This window comes from Eschrichtius robustus, chromosome 1 (genome assembly GCF_028021215.1).
Source record: "Eschrichtius robustus isolate mEscRob2 chromosome 1, mEscRob2.pri, whole genome shotgun sequence".
In the NCBI taxonomy this organism is placed as follows: domain Eukaryota; kingdom Metazoa; phylum Chordata; class Mammalia; order Artiodactyla; family Eschrichtiidae; genus Eschrichtius; species Eschrichtius robustus.
The window spans coordinates 4,761,766-4,774,926 of record NC_090824.1 but is presented as its reverse complement, the minus strand read 5'-3'; the positions used below and the strand labels follow the sequence as shown (position 1 = coordinate 4,774,926).

Sequence of the window (13,161 nt, the reverse complement as noted above, 5' to 3'; positions counted from 1 at the left end):
CCCGGGGTCGGAGGGCCTCATTACATCTGAGGTAGAGCGAGGTGGTGCCGGGGAGCGGGACACTGGGGGACGAGCACCGGCCCCACTCGGGACTACGGACCACGGGGGAGCTGGGGGGTGGTCGTCGGCCACACGGCGAGAACAGCTGAAAACGTTACACATCCCTCCACCCGTTCCAGTTCCCCTCTTTGTGGACAGAGCGTCAGGGTTCCCTTGTCACTGGCTGGCGGGGGGGGGGTCTCCGCAGGACACCGTCCTTCCCTCTGAGGGGCAGGCCCCACTCGCCCTCACCCGAAAATCAAGGAGCGTTGCGTCGAAAACGCCTAGGCTGCCATCCAGGGAGCTGGAGGCTGAGTGCGTTAAGAAAGACCCTTTTGCTCTATAAAAATAGTTGCACTTTATAAAAGGGGGGCTGCTCATCTCCGGTGGGGAAGGAGGTTGCTGTGTGAGAAACGGTCCACCGTGGCGGTGCGGGGGCGGACGAGACACGTGGGTGGGGTCCCCCCCCCCCAGGCTCGACGGGGTCCTCGTCTGCGGGGCCGGGAGGATGGGTATCGGGGAGGCGAGGCAGCGCCCCTCGGGACCCGGTGTGCGGGGTGGCCACGGCCGAGGCCTGCACGTGGGCGCTCAGTTGAGCAGGGTCCCGTAGAGCTGGGCTTTCGTGAGACTGTCCTTGCGGCTGAGCCCCGAGCCGCCAGTCCGAGGGAAGGCGGGCTGGGGGCTGAGGCGGGCGCCGGGGTGCATCTCCGGGGAGGCCTCCATGGAGCTGGGCTCCAGGGACTCCCTGGAGCTCCGGGGGCTGTGCTCGGGCTCGGGGCTGCCGCCCGCGCCACACAGCTGCACCCCGAGCCTCTCCCGCTCCCCCTCGCTGGCCGCGTAGCTGGACAGGGGCTCAGCCGAGCGGCCGGGGCTGAGGCTCAGGTCACCGGCCGCCCGGAGGTAGCGGGGCTCGGCCAGGTGGCCCTGGGAGAGGTCATCGCCCTCCGAGAAGCTGTCAGCCTTGTAGCTGGCATAGAGGGGGCTGGCGCGGCCCTCGGCCTTCTCGCCCGGGCCGCCTCCGGCCCCAAAGTAGCGGTCGCTGAAGCCGCTGGGCGAGGCGCGGCCGGGAGGGGGGGCGGCGGCGGCGGCAGCGGCGGCCGGGAAGGGGTAGGCGCCGATGTCCTCCACGCTCAGCGGCCGCCACTGGCCGCGCACGTCCTCTGCAGCCAGCCGGGCCGACCCCGGCTTGGCCCGCAGGTTCCACAGGTTGGGGGGCATCAGGGCGGGCTGGGGGCCGGGGGAGACCGGGAAGCGGTAGGGCTCGGTGGGGTACGGCGACACAGTCCTCGCGAAGCCCGGGGCCGCCTCGGCCTCGAGCGGGGCGGCCACTGCGGCCGCGGCCGAGGCGTAGCGTGGGCTGCTCCCGTAGGCCGCAGGCGGCTTGCGGCCGAAGAGCTCGTCGCGGCTGTTCAGGTAGATGGCCTGCTGCGAGGCGGTGAGCGTGCTGGCCTGGGCGTGCTCCTTCTCCTCCGACGTGGCGCTGAAGCTCGAGTAGGAGCTGGACGTGGGCAGCGAGGCCGCGTAGCCCGCGAAGGCCTCGTGCCGGTAGCCCGCGGGGTAGGCCGCCGCCGCGGCCTCCTCCTCCTCCTCGGCCGCGCTGTCAGTGGAATTCTGGGCCCGCAGGAAGCCCACGTCGGTCACGGGCCCGTCCACACTGGGCCGCCGGTCCCGGCGCCGCTCCTCGGGGCAGTAGAGCGCTGTGTCGCTGCAGTAGATGTCCCCCTTGTAGGGGGGCCGGGGGCCCGGCTTCTCCAGCCTGTCGCGGAAGGCCAGGTCACGGGCTGAGGCATCCGACAGGTGGGAGGACAGGCTGCCGGGGTCTGGCTTCTCCAGCACCTTGGCGAGGACGCAGGGGGGGACACTGTCAGCGTAGGCCGGGCGGCAGAGCGGGGAGGGCAGGCTGCAGCCTTGCTTCTCCATGTGCAGACTCACGTGCTCCTGGAACTCTGAGGGCAGCTAGAATGGGACGCCGCGAGGAGGAGGAGGGGACGGGGGTCACGGTCAGCCCAGGAGTGGCAGCCGAGACTGACCGACCGGGGACCTGCCCAGGGCCTCTCGAATCCCACCAGCTGGAGCCGGCGCCCGGGAGGCTCTATTTCACAAGCTCCTGGGATGTGCCTGAGAACCCCTGGTCACCGCCACCCACCCCGGCCCACTCCAGTGGGGCACCGCAGAGCCTGGAGGCTGGAACCCGGGTCTGACTTGGGCCTCTCTCGGGCCTTCCCCTGAGGGGCTGACTTGCTCTCCCAGCCCCAGGGTCTCTGGGAGGGCACCCCCGGCCCGCTCATGTGGCCTGGGTGCTCCCAAACCAGACAGACTCAGAAACAGATGCGACAAAGACTGAGGGCCAGGTGCCCAGCGGTTCCCGCAGGAGCGCCTGGTGCCCTGCGGGGGACGTCCCGCTACTGTTTGATCTATTTTGTGAGTGTCTTAGGCGTGGCCCAGGCTCGGGGAGACGGAAGGTGGAAAGGCCTGGGTGAGGGGAGGGGCGGCCTGGCTGGGGTGGGAGCCCCGGGTCCGAGGCTGGGCCCTGTGGCCTCGGCCCAGTGACTCCCGGGTGAAGCCAGTTTCTTATCTCTGAAATGAGCACCGTCAGGAATTGTACCCAAACCAAACCACAGGGTTTCGGGGAGGCTCACACAGCGGGTGGGGGCCGGGAGCAGTCCCCGGAGGAAACGAGGGGAGTGTGCCGGCCGTCCGGGCTGGTGGGGGGGTGTGTATGGGGCGGTCCCTCCACCACGTACTCAGAGAGGCCAGGGCACGGCAGGATCGAGCAGGGCCGGGGCACTCGGGCGCAGCCAGCCCCTTCGCCCTCAAGGGTGGGACCTGCGAGGAAGGAGCCCCGAGTGGTGGCGGGGGGCCGCGGTGGGCCTGGCCGGGGCGGAGCTCACGTTACCTCGGACACCTTATGGCCCCTGCCGTAGGTCTGGCTGCACTGCAGCAGCTGGGCCGCTAGATTGCAGTCCTTCCTATAGAGCTCCTAAAAGACAAGAGAAGCTGTTTTGCAGAGGCTCGCCCCTCGCCAAGGTCGCTGCCACCCTGACCGGTGCCCAGTGGCCAACGCGGAAACCGGCGGGCAGAGCCGGCTGTGCAGTGGGCAGCACGAGGACCCTCTCTGGGCCTCACACTCTTGCCTGCAGAACGGGGGCCCCTGCTCTGACCTGGAGCCGCTAGTGCGTGGAGGGCGCCCTCCCAGGCGGTCCCACCACTGACCCGGGTGGGAAGCTCCCACAGGGTGGGGGGCAGTGGGAGAAGAAGGGCCCGCAATGTGCCCTAAAGTCCCGGAGGCCCCAGGCATGGACACCAGGCCCGGTCTCCCTGCCCTCGGCCTCTGAGTCCCTCCCAAGGGAACGCAGTGGAGAGCGCCGGCAGCGGTGAGGGGCTACGAACGGGCCTGCCGCTCCCACGTCTCGGAGTGAGGCCTGGACACGGGCGTGGCTGCGGGGACAGGCAAGGGTCAGGGCGAGTCGGGGGCAGAGGGCCTGTGTGACCCCAGGTCCGGGCGGGGACCAGCTCAGCCTCCTGAGCTGAAAACAGATGCAAACAGTAGGAATCGAGGGGATTTGGTTTCATCTTTGGAAAATCTCTGTTGCATATGTGCCTGCCGCTGGGCCTTGGTTCCCACTGCCGCCCAGGGACCCTCTGCAGCCAGGGCTCTGACGGGGGCGGGGGGTCTGGGGTCCACCGATGGGCCCTGAGGTCCACCTGCTCCCATAGTCTCAAGTCAACCAGGCCCAGGCGTCCTGCAGCTCAGGTGAGCTGCTGAAGGCGTGGGCACCCCTGCCTTCCCCCGACCCTGGTCCTGGAGGCTCCCGCCCCTCCACCTTCTGTACTGAGGCTGGTGCCCCGGCTTGGCCTGCACAGTGGAGGGAACTCGGGTCCCCCGCTCCTTCAATGCATCCCTGAAAGGGTATAGATGATTGAGAGCTGAGAACTGGGCTCCTGTGAGGCCCCAGGCTGGCCGCCGCTGGCATCAGAGGGCTGCAGGCACTGTCTGGCCAGCCCAGACCTGCCACCAAGTTGTTAACCGTATTCTGAGCGCCGCCCCTCACCTCTGTGCACTCTTCCGCCATCTCCTACCTGTGGCATCTCCACCTGGCTGTCCAGGGCCCGGCTCCAGCCCCACGCCTGCCGCCCCCTCCCACGTCTCCCCCAGAAGGTCCCAGCCCAGGAGACGGCAGGTGGCTCCCTTCCTGCAGACTCTGACCCCTGCAGTCGGGCTGGACCCATTTTTTCTTCTCATAACCCACATCCCAAATCGGTCAATCACTTTGGTTCCAGCTTCAAAATATAACCAGAATCCAAGCCCCCCCGCTTCCCACCTCCCTGGCTGCCATCCTGGCCAAGCCACCATGGTCTTTCTCCCAGATTGCTGTCTCCTTGACCTTCCCACTCATGGCTTTGTCCTCTACGGTCTGTCCTCAGCAGAGAAGCCACCGGAGCCCAGTAAGAGTAAGTTCAGTCAGGCTACCCCTCTGTTCAAGAACCTTCAATGGCTCCCTACTTCACTCAGAAAAACCCCCCAGATTCCTACAGGAGCCTGTACGATGCAGTCTCCTGTTATCCTTCTGATCTCAGACCCTCGGCCTCTCCTCCCCACAAGAGCCCCCTCTGGTCTCTTTGCTGGTCTTCAAGTTACTCAGACCCACCTTTGCCGCTGTGGCTCTTTCTGCCTGGAAGAAGCGCCCTCCCCCGCTGTCCCATGGCCAGCTCCCTCATCGCTTTCAGGTCTCAGCTCCAGCAGCCTCTTCCAGAAGCACCCGACTGAGGTTCCCTAACCCTGCAACTGGCAGCTCCCAGCACCATCCCCTGCTTTATTTTTCTCTGCAGCATTTAGCACTTCCAAGTCACTACACAGTTGACATATCTATCCTGTTTACTGTCCGCCCTCCGCACTCCCCTGCTCAGATGTAAACTCCACGTGGGCAGGGCACTTGCTTGCCTGTGTTGTTCACACGTATTCTCAGAGCCTCGTAGGGTCTGGCCCGGCGAGGAGCAGATGCTAATCAGTGAGCGTGTGCTCAGCTGACGGGTCTGTGGAGGGCAGCGGGGCCCTTCTCGCGGGACCCTGGAAATCGGGACCCACGGGTAGCCACGGGACTCTGATGTCCACTGCGAGGGGCCGAAGGCAGGAGTCCTGAGTGGCCACGCCCCAACCTTGGGGTCAGGAAGCCCTGCCTTGACCGGGACACCGTGGCCCCATGCTCCCTATCTCAAGTCCCATCTCCTTTCAGGGGAGGGTCTCGCGGGATGCAGTTTGTGAGGCAGCCCCCGTCCTTCCTCGACTGCCCAGGTACTCCGTGAGGTCCTGACCATCCCGTCTGTCCACCCGGCCCTGTGCCAGCCCCTCAGGGTCAGAAGGGCCCGACACTCACATTGTCCTCCGATAGCTTGTCGATGGTCACCTTGGCCTCCAGCAGGTGGCTGTTGAGGGCGACGATCTCGTGGCTAAGCGCTCGCTTCTCTTCCTCATAGTGCTGGCCCTGGAGGTGGGGGACGGCAGAAGAGGGAGGTGCTCAGCAGTCGGCCAAGGCCTGGGGCCTCCTGGGTCCCCCCTCGCAGCCGATAATGAGGAGGAGCTTGGAGGCCAAGGCACGCGAGGGTCAGAGCACAGAGCGGCCCGTGTTCCAGTCCCGCTCTGCCAGGGAGGAGCCAGACGGCCTTGGGCAAGTCACTGCCCCTCTGAGCCTCAGTCTCTGCTCTGCACCGTGGGCACAGTGACAGGTGAGTGCTGGAGAGCACCCAATCGGAGCAGAGACACGTGGGACCAGCCCAACCCCGGGGAGCAGGGAGCGGGCGGGGTGGAAACGAGGCCTTTGGCCCAGCTCCTCACGGGCAAGGGCATGACCGCCAGGCCCGAGGTCCTCACCATGGTTCCAGAGCTGGGGGCCCAGGGCTGGGAGTGCTGGGGTGAGGGGGGATGTGGCGTGCCCTCACCATGCGGTACAGCTTGTCCTCCAGCTCCTGGTTGATCCTTTGCAGCGCCAGGTAGTTGCTCTGAATCCTGGAATGGAGGCCTTGAGGTCACTGCTGTGCCAGGCCCGACCCTCCCACGGCCCCTGTAGCCATACAGCCCGCTGAGGGCTGAACACAGGCCCCACCCTGCTCCAACTGCTCCTGTGCTAGAAAGCATCTGATTGAAGCTAACTTGTTGCAACATTTCCTGGGCCAGGGCCGAGGACCCCTGTAGATGAGAAGGGAAGGCCTGTTATTCACAAGGGACTCTGTCGGGTCCTCACTCAGAGTCGGTTAACTCACAGTTTACACACAGTCCTGACAAGGCTGGCGAAAGGGTTTACAGTTCAATAGCAGGTTAGCAGGGGTCTAACCTTAAGACTGTGTGATGTGCCCTGGGGTGAGTGCTGGGGACACACAGTGAATAGGATACGGTTCCCCCTGGAAGAGGCTGAGATGGAGGCAAGTGTCGGGTGGGAAGCCATTGCCGCCATGCGGTGTGACGGTGGAAGGGGCAGTGTCCATCCTCTTGACAACCTATGTGTAGTGTTATTGCCCCTGTCTTGCGAGTGGGGGAACTGAGGCTGGAGGTGCTTAAGTAGTAAGGGACAAACAGCCTCACTGCAAATCTAATGCTCTACAAACATTTAAAATAAATCAAGCCAACAGCAAAGTCTGCGTTTTCTTTACATTCTTCCTGCAAGAAGCCTGGAAAGTGTGTTAATATTTTTTAGAAGAATATCCATCTTACACGTGCAGAACGATGTTTACAGAAGTTTTGTTTTTAAGGGAGCCATTGCTCAGGGTCCCGCACACCTAGCCTGCTGTCACTGGCTGCTGTGCTGCTCAAGGGAACCGTCTCTAAATGCCGGTTCACTTCCAAGGCTGGACATCGTTTTCCGGTCAGAGACCCAGGCGACAGTGGCTGGGGTCTGGGTCTGGAGATGGCTGCTTCTGTGTCATGCTGCTGCCCCACCACATAAATACGAGAAGGAATGAGCAGGGGACGCAGAGGTGCCTGGGAAGAGCCTGTACCCCGCAGTAGCCAGCGCCAGTTCAGATCCTGGTTTGGCAGCTCTTGGCACAGAGCGCGACTCTGTCAGAGCCGCTTGCCCTCGCTGAGCCTGGGACTCCCCGTGTACGAATGGGGTCACCAGCTCGGGTGGGAGGCAGGGCTCTCCTAGCGGCAGGTCGCCGGCCCCGCGCCCCGCAGGCCCCGCCCCTCCCTGGCCCCGCCCCCTTACCTGCGCAGCTTCTCGGTGACCTTCTCCAGCTCCTCCTGCGCCCGGCGCAGCTCGATCTCCAGGTAGTGGCGGGTAGAGTCGAACTCGGTCTCGAGCTTCTCGAGCTTGTGCGTGGTGTAGGACAGCCGCTTGCGCAGCTCGCCCTTCTGCTCCTGCAGCGCGCTGCAACGACACGCGGCGGCGGGCCGGGCCGCGGCGCTGAGCTCCAGGCGCCGGTGGGTGCGCACGGGTGCGCCCGGCCGCACCAGTGCACGCGCACACGCACCACACGCACGCACACCGCCCCGCCCCCGCCCCGGGGCTCAGGGTCTCTGACCCTGAGCCAGTCTGGCACTGGGTGGGGGGCAAGTGCTTGGGGCGGCTTAAAGGACCCTGGTTTAAAGAGCGCCCATCGGCACCCAGTCTCTCGGTCTGGGAGCCGACCTCCAGATGGCACCGCTTACAGGGTCCCCGACTTTTGCTCCTCCACAGCGCTGGCTGGGGACGCTGAGGCCCAGAGGCAGTAGTGCCACACCCTAGACCAGGACTCTCTTCCCCAAATCGACTGTGTGGTCCCAGCAGGCTGTGTGACCTCTGGGCCAGGGAGAGGATGAGCCTGGATGCCGCACGCCCAGGCAGCGTCCGCCACAGTGGCCAGCTGGCTGCGCAGAGCATCAGACACTCAGAAAACCACTGGCCTGCACATGTCTGCCTTCCTCCAGGAAGCCTTCCAGAGCCAGGCTTGGCTCTTGAGGCTCCATTTTCCCCACAGACTGAGGGCTCCTCTGGGACCCCGGGCCGCTGAGTTCCCATGCTCAGGAAACAGAAACGGGATGATTCACCCTCTGAGCCATATGCCATCAATTCACATCAGCTACCGCTGGGCACAAGGCAGGAGGGACAGGTGTGGCCACACCCAGGGGACTGGCCGTGAACTCCACCAGGGCAGGGGCCACACCCTCCTGTCGGCAGCCACCCAGCTCCCAGAGAGCACCTAACCATGGGCTGACCTGAGGCACCTTTCCCTTGACTGGCTGAGCACGCAGAAGGGGCCAAGGGGGAAGGACTCACCTTTAACAGCCGGGAGGGCTGATTTCTGCAGGGAAGGGACAGCGGCCCGGTGGGTGAGGGGCACCAGGGGAGTTCTGCTGGCCGTTAGCCACGAGTGAGGCTAAGGTTCAAGCTGCCGTTCAGTGCCCTGGGTGTGCGCTTTGCTCTGTCACTCCCTGCACTTTTCCCCTGTCACCCCCTGCACTTTGCCCCCGTCACCCCCTACACTACAGTCACAACAAAGCCCAGAATGGTGCAGCCTGAGGGTGAACTCCATGGTGTCACGGGGTGGGCAGGGGCCCTGCCATCACACAGACCTGGCTGCTGGTCCCCGCCATGCACCCCGCCCATCCACCTGCGACTGTCCCCATCTTGCCCTGGGGACACAAAGCCCTGGCTTCAGAGAGGTGTCCAGGTCAGAGTATGGGCCCGACTGGGCCAACTGTTTGCCGGAGGAAGCCCAACCCTCCTCGGGACCATTTGGAGCTAAGTAAGACCCTTTGGGTGGTAACTTCTGGTGGGTTTGCTGTGGGCGAGCAGGAGGCTTCCTCCAGAGCCCGGGGTAGAGTGAGCTTCAGTCTCGGGCCCTGTCTGTGAACCACACGTGTTACCATAGGCGCACACCCGATTAAGCCTTCCTGGATTCCTGCCCAGGTCTACATTCTTAACAATAAATAAAAATAAAGAGTTGCCTATGTTTTGAGAACCTCAGAGAAGGGCGGGGTGGGTCCTCCCAAGACTTGGTCCCCAAGGAAGATGCAGAGTGACAAGCAAGGAGGGAGACCAGTGGCAGAGTGCCCGCCCATGGCTGCCAAGCAGGCCCTGCCGCTTCCTCCAGGCAGCACGCCTGACTGACTCACCCCAAGCCCCCTGCAGCTACGGGTCCCAGACTGCCGCCGGCCCAGGCCTTTCTCCCCAGGGGGCTGGTGAGCTTCCTGGGGGCTCTCCCATGTCACCCAGGGCCCCCTGCACACACGGGATCAGGCGTGGGAGTGGGGCGGCGGCCCCTGAGGTCAGTCATCCTGCAGGGGCTGCCGGTCACCCACAGCCCTCGGTCACAGGGTACAGGCGGGGTCCGCACCCTCGGGAAGAGGTGAGAGCACCCGTGGGGCCACTTGAGCCCCCGCCCTCCCCCACCTTGGTCACCCGCCTGCAGCCACAGCTCGGACCCTGCCGTCAAGACTGTCCAGCCCTGACGTGACCCAGCCGTATCCCCCTACGATGCATCCACCCGTCACCCTCCTTCCTTCCTTTCCTGCCCTGTCCCGCCCTGTTCCCTGCGCCTCACAGCACGAACGAGGAAAAAGTGGTCCCCGCCCCGCGGAGCTTATAGTCTCGAGGGGAGACAGACAGTGAACAAGGAAGCAGGTTCACCAACAAGGCAAGTGTAGGAGGAAACATGACAGGGCCGTGGGGTGGGCTCCGAGCAGAGCCGGGACCCGCCAGACGGGCATCTGAGCTGTGACCTCCCGCTCACGCGGCAGCCAGCTTCACTGAGCCGGCCCACTCGAGCCTCGGTTTACCCTTGGCCTCCGGACGGCCTTCCAGACATACTGGGCGGCTCCGTCCCACCACCCTTCAAGTACTGCTCTCACCTCCTGAGCCCCTCACACCCACCCCTCAGCCGCAGCCCGTCCAGCCCTGGGCTGGCACAGCCCCCAGCCCGCGCCGCCTCCTCCTCGTCCCCCTGCCCGCTTGCTGGAGGCACCTGGGCCCCGGCCCTGGACGCGCCTCCCTGGTCCCTCGGTCACGGCAGCGCCAACCCCGGTGCCCCACCACGCCTTCCCCACCTCTGCCACTCCAGCTCCGTCGCCCAGGCTGATCCTCAGGGCCCTGGTTGACATCTGCAGGGCCTCCCCACACATCTCAGGCCGAAGGTCCTCTGTGCCCAGCCACACACGAACCCCTCCTGGGCCTCCATCTGCAGCCCCAACCTCTCTCTAGGGCTCTACTGCCCTCCATGTCCAGCCGCCCACTGGCCTCTCCTCCCAGAAGGCCTACAGGCACCTCACACCCAGTGTGCCAGTGCTGACTCTTCTCTGCCCCCTGTGCTCCCCACCCCCGGGAAGGTCACAGCTGCCATCCGTCCCCAGTCAGACCCTGAGAGGCCGCGGTGACCCCTCCTGCCTGTGGCCACCCTTCACAGCCCGTCACCAAGTCCTGGCAATCAACTACTCCAGGCCTCTGGACATGTTCCCTCCCCTGCCTGGTCCAGGGAGGGCCCTGGGCTGGGCACCCTGAGGTCTTCGGTCACCTGTGTGGTACCACCATTCTCTCCTGCCTTTCCCTCCCAGGGCATTTGCCCGAGCCCTGCCTGACCTCAGCCTCAGTCTCCACATCTGTAAAACGGGGATGTGTGCACCCACACACTGGAGCACCCACCCTCAGGGAGCAGGGCTGTCACTGTGGTCCCTGCACTCCCCGGGTCATCGGAACCGCCAAGAGATGATGCCGGGGGCAGGCACCATGGGGGGAATGCTCAGTGCCTCTGCCTCCCCCCTGGTGTGGAGTTGGCTCAGGGGGCCCCTCAACAGATGCACAGGGAGGGCCTGGAAATCCCTCATGCCCCACCCTCCAGATCAGGGCCACCCTCCCGGCCAGGGGGCTCGGGAAGCCCTGCTCAGACAGCTGCCCGGGGGGTGGGGGGTCACCTCGCTTTGACCTGGGTCCTGGTGAATTGATCAGTATCTGGCCTAACCCGGCAGGGTGTGTGCAGGTGGCTGCGTGCTTCGTGGTTCCCTCCTTGCCCGCGGGAAGCAAGGCTTTCCCACCTCACAGGGAAGAAAGATGAGCTCCCTCGGCGCAGAGTGGGACCCCGCCTGCCTCCCACCAGGAGCCCCTCTGGCCGCTCAGCGGAGGCCTGAGCCCGAGGACCGAGCCCGGGGCTGGTCTGTGGGGACACCGGGGCCTCGCCTCCAAGACCGGACGGCCGGGAAGCAATGGCGAGGGTGTGCTGGCAGCCGACACCCTGCCCCTCTGGGCCTTCTCGGGGGAGTTGATGCAGAGGCGGGACGGACGTCTGGGGACGGACGCAGAGACACCGAGGAGCCGGGGAGACAACAGGTGTGTTACCTGTCCCAGAGCGAGGGCGAGGACCTGGCCAGTCGGCCCTGCAGGACGCGGGGTTGCCCGAGGCACGAGGGCACCCAGGGGCTGCGCAGCCTGTGGGTGAAGAGGACAGAGCTGCTCAGAACGGGGACCGGGGGGCCACGCCGGGCCCGCCATGGGCACGCAGTCACAGAGAGATGGGGGATCGTCCCCCACCGGCAGGAGAGCTCCTTGTCATCAGCACGATGGCAGGGTAGGAGCGTAGGAGCCGGGGGGTGGGCGCTTGCCAGCCCTGGCTGCCTGAGTGCATTGCTGGCACCGAGTCCCACCGGCGGCAGGGTCCCCACCCCAGGCCTGCATCCCCATCTCAGCCTCAGAGGGGAGTCACGGCGGGCAGGCTCCCCCCAGCTCCGGGTTTCTGTCCGGCTACTGCTCCTTCCTTGCAGGACCCGTGGGTCAGAGAGCCTGGGAGGCAAGGAGGATGGAGGGAGCGTGACCCCCGACCTCTGCTGACGGACACCAGTGGGGTATTCTGGAGGCTGTGGGACCTAGTGGATGTTAGGGGTCCAGGACAGGACCCACTTCACCCCTCCTGGGACCCCTTCTCACTCACCCTGCCTGTGGCCTGTCTGGGCTGGGTGGGGGGTGGGACAGAGCGGGGTGGATGACCCACCCCAGCCCCATGGTGCCACCCTGCTTGGGGGCAACGGGATGTACGTCAGAGCTTTAGGCGCGAGTCGGCTTGGTCGCCCCCTTCCTGTAGTCTCTCCAGGGAGGGCTCCCGGTGGCCTGGCTGGCCCCGGAGCCAGAGCAGAAATCTGACGGGAGAACGCTGCCCCAGACATCAGGCGTCCAGACAAGGCTTAGAGTCACGGGCAAGTGTGCGTGTTAAGAGAGAGGGCAGCACAATCCCATTTACAGAGTAACTGCGTACAGACGGCCACACAAGATAACGGAGGGGGAGGAATGTTAATGTTGTTTTGGGTGGGTGGTGGGATTCTGGGCCATTAAAAAATTTTCGTTTATATTTTTCTGGATTTGTCATACTTCCTACAGTGAGGATGAAGAATCCTCACTGGCGGTCCAGTGGTTAAGACTCCGCGATTCCACTGCAGGGGTCGCGGGTTTGATCCCTGGTCAGGGAACTAAGATCGAAAAAAAAATTTACTAAGGATGAAATTTTGCCCCTCCCCCCAGAAAAGGTTGAAAGTGTTGATTTGATAGGCTGGGGGGTGGGGCGGGTAGGGAAGCTCTCAACCTGGGCCGTGAGCTGCACATCTATCACCACTTCCGTAAGCCCCCATCTGCTCATCTGTGAAATGGGCTGCCCTCGGCCCTGGTCTCCTGGGCTGATCTTCTGCAGGCCGGGCTGGGGGAGGGGTGGGGGGAGAGGCAGCGGTTTGATCTCCATTTGAACTGGACTTTGGAATTCCAGGCCCAGGGTTCACTCTTGGCCCATGACCCCAATGCTGCTGAGTGAACGGAGAGGAGGGGCAGGACTGGCCGGTTCCCGTGGGAGCAGCCAGAGACCCAGTCTCCCCTCGGTGGCTCGGCTGAGGCCAGCAATCCCTGGGGGCGGCCCCATCCCAGAAGGCCCTTCCTCGGGGGACTCCTGGCAGGTGAGTTCTCAGAAGAGTAGAAGGGAGGCTGGGCCCCTGGGAAACTGAGGCCCAGGGAAGGGGTGGGGCTTGCCTGGAAGCACAGAGAACGGAGGGGGGCGGGGCATGACTGTGACTTGACCCAGACTCCGCCGCTGGTCACAACACAAGGCATTTATCCCTGACAACCACTCTTGTTCTGACGCAAATTCTCATTTCCAGCCTGTGGCATGGGGAGCGACTCTTCC

The 13,161-nt window shown here is 64.7% G+C and overlaps 1 protein-coding gene across 1 annotated transcript; it reads right to left on the bottom strand.

Annotated features, from left to right (window-relative positions):
• Nucleotides 1-627: 627 nt before the first annotated feature.
• On the bottom strand, nucleotides 628-11,999 carry BEGAIN (brain enriched guanylate kinase associated). The gene is made up of 7 exons (XM_068538811.1): nucleotides 11,929-11,999; nucleotides 11,340-11,450; nucleotides 7,239-7,400; nucleotides 5,977-6,043; nucleotides 5,415-5,522; nucleotides 2,936-3,019; nucleotides 628-1,995 (listed from the first exon to the last, which is right to left on the bottom strand). The coding sequence occupies exons 1-7, from the start codon at nucleotides 11,997-11,999 to the stop codon at nucleotides 628-630; spliced, it is 1,971 nt and encodes a 656-aa protein (XP_068394912.1).
• Nucleotides 12,000-13,161: the final 1,162 nt, after the last annotated feature.

Coding starts and splice junctions, on each gene's coding strand:
- BEGAIN (XM_068538811.1), bottom strand. CDS start 11,999: ATGGGGCTGGGGTGGGTCATCCACCCCGCTCTGTCCCACCCCCCACCC. Junction 11,451..11,928: donor CCAGACAGGCCACAGGCAGG/GTGAGTGAGAAG, acceptor CGTTCTGAGCAG/CTCTGTCCTCTTCACCCACA. Junction 5,523..5,976: donor AGGACAAGCTGTACCGCATG/GTGAGGGCACGC, acceptor CCCCACCTCCAG/GGCCAGCACTATGAGGAAGA.